This window comes from Corvus brachyrhynchos, unplaced genomic scaffold (assembly GCF_000691975.1).
Source record: "Corvus brachyrhynchos isolate BGI_N302 unplaced genomic scaffold, ASM69197v1 scaffold32, whole genome shotgun sequence".
NCBI lineage: Eukaryota > Metazoa > Chordata > Aves > Passeriformes > Corvidae > Corvus > Corvus brachyrhynchos.
This window is the reverse complement of record NW_008237919.1, coordinates 2,712,405-2,722,497: the sequence shown is the minus strand read 5'-3', so window position 1 is coordinate 2,722,497 and position 10,093 is coordinate 2,712,405. Positions and strand designations below refer to the sequence as shown.

The 10,093-nt window shown below is 39.9% G+C and overlaps 1 protein-coding gene across 2 annotated transcripts in view; it reads left to right on the top strand.

Moving 5' to 3' along the window:
• The first annotated feature begins 3,181 nt into the window (after positions 1–3,181).
• The window catches only part of IFRD1 (interferon related developmental regulator 1), a 10,691-nt gene continuing 3,779 nt past the window's right edge, over positions 3,182–10,093 (top strand). The window contains exons 1-7 of one of the 2 annotated variants that reach the window (XM_017733114.1): positions 4,133–4,551; positions 5,502–5,583; positions 5,995–6,119; positions 6,414–6,571; positions 7,930–7,980; positions 8,075–8,253; positions 8,357–8,465. In XM_017733114.1, coding sequence (XP_017588603.1) covers positions 4,503–4,551; positions 5,502–5,583; positions 5,995–6,119; positions 6,414–6,571; positions 7,930–7,980; positions 8,075–8,253; positions 8,357–8,465 — 753 coding nt within the window. In that variant the 5' untranslated portion in view covers positions 4,133–4,502. Of the gene's footprint in view, positions 4,552–5,501; positions 5,584–5,994; positions 6,120–6,413; positions 6,572–7,929; positions 7,981–8,074; positions 8,254–8,356; positions 8,466–10,093 lie in introns of both variants that reach the window. The other variant, XM_017733115.1, reaches the window with a different exon arrangement.

Genomic DNA, 10,093 nt, shown 5'->3' with positions numbered 1-10,093 from the left:
CCAGGATAAATCAGGAGAGTGGGCAAGAAGTCAGCAATCGAGACAAAGAGTCTGTTCTGTCACAGACAGACAGCAAAACTGAGCAGTGATACACAACTCCTCTTGTGTGACCTCACTTTACTGTTGGTCAAATAACCAGGGAATCTCAGTAACCTGGAGACATCGTATTTCACAAGCCCAAATAAAATGCAAAGTGGTCACAAACCCAAAGTAGCCACAAGTTCTCTGTTTTTGTCACCTTTTGTAATTTATTTTGTCTAAGTCTGGCAACAGTGTTTCATATTTTAGATGCTAATTTTCCCACCTCATCTGCAGCATTCCCTCCTCCCCCTCTCCAGGACGAGATCTCTCCTGGCGAGATCATCTTCAAGCATACAAGGGCTACGACACATAATTCTTCAAACTCCACCATGAGGTACCACTGGTGTTGCACCTGAGCTGCCACACGGACAGGCATAGTTCGGCATGTTATTCAGACTGTCATATCTGCAAGGATTTCAGCACTAAACCCAATCCTTGCTGGCAGCCTCAGACAGCAGTTGTGAGACAGGACTATCAGCAGGGAGGTTTCAGTCGAGGCCAGGCAGCCTGCACCCCCTGAGATCAATCTGTATATTAAAAGGGTGAACATACAGGAAATTGTCAGGACATGGCTGCTCTCACTCAGGTGGTGTTGGCATCTTGCAGCTCAAATACTCCCACCATACAAGTTTGCTTGGCTCCTACTGGGTGCTGTAGCATGTCCAGTGCTGCTCCCTTGTTCTAATATTGCCTTATGTACTCAAGAGTAGTTATGCCTTCTGCATTTAATTGCCACTCCTCTGCCAACTTACCTGGAAGGCTGTCCTTTGTTCTAACATTTCATCCTGAAGGAGAAAAACTACTGCCCTTGAGACATTTGTGTTGTCCTGTATAGATGCAGTATATACTGACTTCTGTCTTTTCTCTGCTCTTCTTAAACAGGATGCCTGAACAGCCTTCTCAGAAATTTGAACCTCCCACGCCCAAAGAATTGTTAGCCAGGAGTCTCATGCTGCATAGCAGTGCAAAACATTGGGCTCAGGTAGAGCCAGCTACCATTTTCTAGAAATAGACACTTCCAGCATTTCCCAACCCAGAATGCACAAATGGGTCACTAAATCCTTTGTTGTTTATGTAGCATATAGAGAGAATTGTTATGAAAGTTTACCTTTCTGGAAGTCAGTGTAAATACATTTTGTACACAACAGAATTCAAACAGTGTAATCATTATTGTGTGTTATGTAACCTTTCAGCACGTTCTGCAAAACTGCCATCCCTTCCTCAAACACTGCAGTTCTGATATGGCCTATCAGTGAGCATTCACAAACATTCACTGCTCAGAAACATAAACCAATCTGTTTGGTGGACAGGAAAGCTATTGTATTTCTATTAAATTAGTTAGTTAGTTATTTGACATTTAGCAGAGAACATTAAAAAAATCAATTTTGCATTAAAAACCATAAAATACAAGTCTCTAAATTGGAAGATGCAATTGACAAAACCCATTTCTGCATGTGGAAGAAAATCTGCTATGAAGGAATAAAGCATCTATCCTACATATCTGTTTTTAAGTGAGAGGCACACTGCGGTTCTGGGCTCCTCAGTACAAGAAAGACAAGGAGCTACTGGAGAGGGTCCAGCAGACACCCACAAAGACCATTTGGGGTCTGGAGAATCTCTTTTATGAGGGGAGACTGGAAGCTGGGCCTGTTTAGTCTAGAGAACACTGAGAGGGATCACATTAATGCATATAAATATCTCAAAGGTGGGTGCCAAGAGGATGGTGCCAGGCTCTTTCCAGTGGTGCCCAGTGACAGGACGAGGAGCAGAGCCCATACACTAACACATAAGAAGCTCCCCTTCAACACGAGGAAACACTTTACAGTGCCAGAGCACTGGAAAAGGCTGCCCAGGGAGAGATCATGGATTCACCCTCTCTGGAGACATTCAATCCCCACCTGGACATGTTCCTGTGCCACCTGCTCCAGGTGACCCTGCTTGGACTGGGTGATCTCCAGAGGTCCCTTCCCACCCTAAAAATTCTGTGATTCTGTGAGCTGAAGTCCATTTTCTAGAATATATCAGGCAAAAGAGTCTTGATCTGGACTCTCCCCCCTGCTCTGGTTTGTTCTGAGACAGAATTCCTTCTTTTTACAAATTTTCCTCTACCTAAAATATCTGTGTGGTTTTTTTTAATAAAAGCACTGATTTTAAAAAGAAGAGCTAAGCAAAAAAAAAAAAAAAAGTCAAAATATTTTTTAATTACTGTTAAAACATGTAGGAAAAAATTCCAGAACTTCCAAAGGAGTTGGGGTTTCCCCCAGGAATCTGTAAATCCTGGTTCACCTTGTTGGTGTCACTGTACACAGAAAAATGGGATCACTTGGTGGAAAAGTTAAATGCTCAGCCCAGGATTGTGCCTTAAACATCATTTATCTGCAGTTATTCCAAGTGAGGAGCAGATTTTTCCAGCCAAGGTGAGCTTTGCCAGGGAACTGCTAGGAGAATTCACCTGGAAGGGCTTTCCAGTGTCCCTCTGGATCAGCCAGGCCATGGAGTCAGGGCATATCCAGCCTCATTCCCACATTTCCCAGCTCCTCGTGCCTGCAGCCAGGTGGGGGCTGATGACCAACACTGCTCCTGCTGCTAATTCCAGACAGAGCATGAAAATATTGGGATAATCTAAATATTGGGATAATCTCCTGTCTGCCACGCCGCTCCTTCTGTCTGGAAATGAGGCTTGTGCTGTCCAGCACTCTAAAAAAAACAGGAAGAAAAGCTATGATTGCTGATGAATCTCCCTGAAACTCTGCCTGCCTGATTTGTGCTCACCACAGCAATGATATTTGTCACTGAAGTAATCCAAAATGTCCTAGAGGGTCTCAGATTCCATTTTGAGAGAGTTTTTACGTGATTTTTAAACAGTGTTGAAGAGGTTGGTGAGCTCTGCCACTGAGCTGATCCTTCTGATGTGCAGAGAGGAGATCAGGGGAAAAGGGTGGGCAAAGAATTTGATCTCTGGGACCAGCGCCAGCTGGTGTGGCTGTGTGTCACCTTGCTGTGCCCCGAAAGGCTGCTGTGTCTTTTTAAAAAACCCCTTATTCTTAGCCTAAAATAGGGTATTATAAAATAAACAGTCTTCATACAGATGCAGAATACGCGTGTCTGAGGTGTTGATGCTTGGGCAGAACGGAGATTCTGCGGGGTGGTGAGAAATTTCACTTCAGTCTAGCATAGCGATGGGCAGCATCGGTTTCTAATACCAGTTTTTCAGGAAGTGAGCAATTTTTGGGGTGTTTCTGCAACTGCTGTTATTCTAGTTTGTGAAGGGCTTGCTGTCGTTCTTGTCACTTGTGTTGAAGTTCCCTGTTTGAATCAGCAGAAGCAAGAAGGTGGCCATGTCAGAGCTCTGAGCTTCCAACTTTCTTTGCTCATGCATTCGTTGGTGGGGTTTTTTTTGGGTTATGGTTAATGATACAACTGGCTACAGCGGAAAGCAGCAAAACTTCCGGAGTGTGACTAACTTCATTGGAAAGCTCTTGGACACAGATCCAACTGAAGGTTGATTCTGCCTAGATAAAAATAGTTTTATGGGTCTTGGTAGTCAGGGAGCCTCCCTGAAGCTGGTAAGCCCTGTGTGTAACCTTCTAAATAATTTAGAACCAATTGTGCCACAAAAAATTAGCTGAAAGAACAGAATTCAGAGTTCTGTAAATGATTTTTTGGGAACTGTTGGAGAAATAATGGATGTGAAAAGAGAGGTGAACACTGGTAAAAATACTGCTGTATTCAAAAAGTCTGAAGCTGCTGCACCAAGGCCTTCTTGGTCCCAAGAGGGAAAACTTTTATTCCCTGTTGAAGCATTTGATGTTCTGGGTTGTATACTTTTAATTCAGTATTAAAAGAGTTGGACATGGCTGATGCTGCACATACTACACTTAATCCCATAAATCCTGCATTGCACTGGGTAATGTATGTTTGCCTAAAGGTTCAACTTAGAACTGTGTTGAAGCTCCTCAAAATTAAAAAATAAAGACTGTATGGCAGTTTTTAGGTAGCTTGTTCTAACAGTTAAATTAACATAGACCTGTTTTTAAAGTATAGTCACAGAAAACTGCATTAATATGAAGTTGATTGTAGAAAGATCCTAAATTTACAGTAGGAATTCAGCCAACATCTGGAGTAGGAATTGGACCAATACTAGGTGGGCCCTTCCTCACTGTTCACAAATGGTCTTCCAGAACAAAGCCAACTAAATCTTCAGAATAGGGGGGACTAAAGGAACCAGCGGAAGATGGGAATGTTCTTGCTATGGGTGGGTCAGGGAGAGTGAATCTGCTGGGAGATTCAGCTCTACTTTTGGTGCTCAGATTTTCCCTTTCCGTATGAAAAATGACCAAACTATTGTGTTCATTTTTCCTTAAGGTGGTCAGCCCAGAAATGTGCAGCCTTTTAGTGATGAAGATGCTTCAATTGAAACTATGAGCCACTGCAGTGGCTTCAGTGATCCTGCTAGCTTCACTGAGGATGGTAAATTCTTTCATTTATATCTATTCATCTTTTTAAAAATGTAAAACTGAGCTGGTTTAGTAGTTCTGATGTAGTAGTTTTAAGTAGTAGACTGTAAGTAGCAGTAACAAAATAATGGCATTACATTAACACTTTATGATGGTTAATCCAGTGGCTATTGGTTTTGTTTGGTAAGAGTATACTCTAGGTTTCATGAGCCTTGTAAAACTATGAGGCTCTTTTCTATTACAATTATGGAGTGCTGATATAGAGACAGTAAGAATTTTAAGGTGTATTGTAAGACATGGGTTTTCATAACAGGTAGTTGAAGCAGTAAGAACTGCTGAAGAGTTTAAGATGGGAAAAGTCACATTTGCCTGTTTTGAGCTAGATTTGTGCTTTGTCTCCTTTACCATCTTTGCAACCTGGACTGGTCTACTGTCACTTTGTTGGGAGGAGGAGACCTGAAAGCCTGCTACAGGGGGATAAGACAGGGAGCCATTTCTGGATATGTGCTGTTCTTAGCTGAGCTCCTATTGCAGAGGTATCTGAATTGATGCCCTATAGGACAGGCTGCTTTGACTCACTGCATCAGCTGTGAGCACCTCGGTGTACTCTAGGGGTAGACATAGTGGACTGAAAATGTGTTGTTGACAGGATTGGCTGATGGTCATCAGGTGGAGAAAATTCATGTAAGACGTGAATTGCTCCCTCATACATCCTTGGCACATGTAAGAAGCAGATCTAGAAACAGCGCAGATGTATCAGTAGCCAGTTTTTATAAAAGTATTTTAGGGTGCAGTCTGATTTAGTAGGTTTAACACCATTATGCTGCTCTAATATGGAACAATTCTGTAGCTGTTGTCTGTGTTGAACTGCTTTCTTATTAGTGTTAAAACCATTGTGTTGGATCTACTGTGTCTGCTAATGAAATGTGTATCAGTAGGACTAAATTATTTCTTCTGGATTAGGGCCTGAAGTTGATGAAGAAGCCACTCAAGAAGACTTAGAATACAAGTTGAAGGGATTTATTGATCTTACATTGGACAAGAGGTATGGTCTGCTTGAAGAAACACATTCATACATTGTTCTCTTGCTTTCTCTGATTTAATAAGGAAAGTACACATGAAATCTTTTTATATGCTTGCTGAGATTTTCATGCTGGGGAGGACTTCTGGATCTAAAAAGACCTTTTTCCTTCCACCAGTTTTTTTGGATGGGTTAGACTTTCCTAACATGTTGAAGTAGAGTCACACTTTCTAGCCTGCAGTACCACTGTGAACTTCATCTCTAAACAAAATTCTTCTGTCCTTGAGTAAGGAAGTAATTCAGAGCATTTAATTTCTTCATGGTACTTCTGTGGGTTATATTGAGTGCAGACAAATATAAACTACCATAAAGCGAAGGTGGGGGTTTAACTGATGTGTGCTGGTTTCAGGACGTCTTCCTTCTCTCTTCTAATAGTGCCAAGACAAGACAGGCAGCCCTTGAAAGTCTGAAAAGTGCATTTTCTTCTAAAATACTATATGAATTTATCATGGAAAGGAGAATGACTCTAACTGATAGCATTGAGCGCTGCATAAAGAAAGGTAATTAACATGCATGCTATTAGGAAGTAATAATCCCTATGAAATAGCACATTGTTTAAAAGAACTTAAGATTTTGAATGTTCTCTAGTACTTTACAGAGTGCTTAATAATTTAGGTAACATTCCTTTTTTTAAATGTAGGTGTCAGATTTTAACTGTCCTAGAAAATTAGCTGAAATTGTCTTGTATCTGTTGGTTTCTGAATTTCCGCTTACACGCTTTCAGACTTATCTGTAAAGATTAAATGAAGAAAGCAGTGCAAAAGGTGATTGCTCATCACTGTGTTAATCCCTAGGTAAGAGTGATGAACAGTGTGCAGCTGCTGGACTGGCGTGCCTTCTGTGTGTGCAGATGGGGTCAGGAATTGAAAGCGAGGAGATTTTTAAGACCCTTGGTCCAGTTCTGAAGAAGATTGTCTGTGATGGAACAGCCAGTATCCAAGCCAGACAGGCTGTAAGTATGAAATGTTTATTTGCCAGGCAGGGACAGAGGGCTGCTTTTGACCAGTTCACTATTGTGTAATCCAGAACTAAAGGTTACCACGCTAGTGTGTATTCATAATGTTGACATAGGCTCTGAATGATGCATAGCAGTTTTCACTGGCTTAAAAAGTTCCACCTGAAGGTTGAATGTGATTCTTTTCTTCAACCTGGGGCCCTCTTAAAGAGCTGTTACATGTAGTACTTTGTCAAGTGTCTGAACTCACTGTATTGCAGTCTCCTTACTGCAGTTCTGAGGGCTGATGTTGAGGTCCTAGAAAACATTTCCCACTTTCCCACTGAGTGATATAACCTTCCTGTATTAATTCTATTTTATTCTTGAAAATCAATTTTATTCTTAAACAGCATAGAAATGTTACTTAAGCATTTACATTTATTTATGGTAAAATCACATACAGCACATCTGAACGACATAAACAATGCAGTCATACTACCAAAAGTATTTCTAAGTTACTTTTGCCCAGTCATCTCATCTGTACATCAGCGGCATGCCTGAAATAGTGAGTGAAGACTGTCCAAAGCTCTGCCAAAAGTTTTGCTTCTCAAACTTCAGAGATATAAGTAATATTCTCCAGCTTCCCTTTATCATTGCATGGCTGGCTACTCCTATTCTAGTCAAGCTATGGCACAATAGATACTGTCAGCTGCAAAAGGAGGTATTAGTTCAACAGCAGTTATTTCTACAAAAAACCAAAAGCTATTAAAGTTTGTCCTGTTTAAATGTAGTTTTGAGTCCTGTGTGGTTAGTGCAAACATCACTTTCAAATGTCTTTTTCCTTATTCTTTGTAAGAGAAATTGGAGTAGAATATGAGGCATAGGGAACAGATCTGCAGAAGTTGCAAAGTTCTGGGAAAGGCTTTTAAAGTGCAGAGTTTTCATGCCATTTAATTGTAATAGTGGTCAGAAGGGGAAGATATTTCCTGCAGCCATGAATAAATACCGTATGTTGATTACTGTTTATCAGCATAATTTCTGCTAAATCCTAGTGAGATTTAAAATCTTTGGGTGAAAAGAGTGTTATGTGTAGCTTTTTCAAGGGCTTTGTAAGCTATTTTAAAATAATAATACATGAAAAAATGAAGGCTTATGAGTAGCATATGTTGTAAAATCATCCTGAGAGTAGATGGGAATTGGGAGCTAAGTATTACAAAGAAGCTGCATTAAACAGAGTTGGAGACTTCTAGACTCTGCGAAGGTCTTGAGATTAAGTTTGTTACTTCAGATGTTAAATTTCAAAGGTCCGAAGTTTGAAAGTTTTGTCAACTGTAACATTGTCAAATACTGACACTTTTTTTTTCTTTTGTGTCTAGTGTGCAACCTGCTTAGGGATTTGTTGTTTCATTGTCACTGATGACATTACGGTGAGGATGATTGATACCTTTCAGATGTAATAAACTGGCAAGATGAAAATGTGTGACTCTTAAGCCACTTCCATTATGTTTTTGCCTTGTACAGGAACTGTACTCTACTATGGAATGCCTGGAAAACATCTTCATAAAGGCTTATCAGCGAGATAGAGACACTAATGGTGTATCGAGTACCCATAATACTGTGCTTCATGTCAGTGCTCTCTTAGCATGGACGCTGTTGTTGACCATTTGTCCAATGAATGAAGTGAAGAAGAAAATTGAAATGTGAGTATCTTTCTTGAAAAGCAGAGTTTGTAATGACTGTTTATATGCAATGAAACAGTGTTAGCAAAATTTAGATCTCAATGGAATATAACTTACTCCTTAGGCACTTGCATAAACTTCCAAGTCTGCTGTCTTGTGATGATCTCAACATGAGAATAGCTGCTGGAGAAACACTAGCGCTTCTGTTTGAACTGGCACGTGAAACAGATGCTGTAAGTAAACGTCAGCAGCTAAACCTTCTTTTGTCAGGACAACGATGAGACAAATTACTTAACCTGTGTTGCGTAGCACCCTGGATCTCAACAAGTAGCAAATAATTCCATGGTTTATGTTCTTTTTAGTGAGCCTGTCCCAGTCTAAGTGGGTATAGCAATAATTCCTAGCTATCATTTTTTACACTTAATTTCTATATTGCAAAACAGGACCAATATAACAAAATGCATCAAATACTACTGAATAGCAACTAGAAATATGGAATGCAAGGTTTAAAATCTAAATCCAACACCTGCATTTAAAATAAAATAAAAAATATCTCCAGAGAGATTCCAGGATAAAACAGTATTGTTTACTGTAGTGGGAGCGCTCATCAGATGCTTACGCAGACAAGTTTGAGTAGTTCACAGTCTGCACAATTCTGCTCTCACAGCCAGAAACCTATCATCAGGTGGAAAACATGTTGACCTAAGTATTGTTTTTTCAGTATTCTTACTTAGGTAAGAATACTTGAGAAGAATAACTCGTATTGCATGATGGTTTCAGAGCATTTGACTATTTGTCAGTTAAGAACTAGGCAGTCACTTTAAGGGGGAGATTTTTAAAGAATTTGCACAAATTTTGCACAGATACCAGTATTACTATGTTTGGTGAGATTTCTTGGAGCTTGTTTTTGAATTGGATTAGGTGCAAGCTGCTCAACAGTAGCTCGTCCACAGGTAAAGTTGTCTTTACATTCTTCAGTATACCTTATTAATTTTGAGACTATTTTCTTGACAGCTCAGAAGAACATAGCTTCCTTCTGCTTATGCATGGGAACTTGGGAGAGTTGTCTGAAGGGCTCTCAGCTCAATCAAAGTGCTGTGCTTTGCCAGAATGCTGTCTAAAGTGAAAAGATAACTCATTTGAATCAGGAATCATGACACACTAGCACTGCATAATCTGAAACAATATGTTAAGGCTTCTGTGTAAGTGCAAGCAGTGATTTGAGTGTCTTGGCTATGGAAGTCAGCTTTGAAAGGAGCAAAATAAATTGGGACCACAGCTTGATCCTTTATTTGGTCAAGCTGACCAAGTAATTAAAGTCTTAAAATGTGCTAACAAACTAGACTGCATTCACTACAAATCTCTTCTGCTTCATTGAGGAAATGCCACTTTAATCATTACAAATTATTCTCGTTGAATCCTTAACAAGGATCTTGTTGGATCAGTGCAGATTAAAAATACTGTATTTGCCTTTGACCAGTTCCTCTCAGAAAGCATGCAGTAAACTCAATCTAGTCAGTTGACATGACAAAACATTCATATTAAAAACCCTCACAAACCACAAAAACTTGTTTTTACATAAGGATGCATACATTTATACTAGTCCAGGTGAACTACTGCCAAATTATTAAATGCAGTGGAGAAAATATTTATATGCATGTAAAGCACATATTATACTTTAAGTGTTTTGTTAAGCATTTAAAAAAACAAACCTGCTTTCTAGTTTCCCATTCCATACAAGACTTAAATCTAAATATTCCATACCCTCAGTCTAATGGTGTCTCGCAATCTGCCTCCAGCAGCATGAATTCTGTGCTAACAACCTTAAAGTGCTCTCAGCTTGTTGACAGGAGTGGTTCAG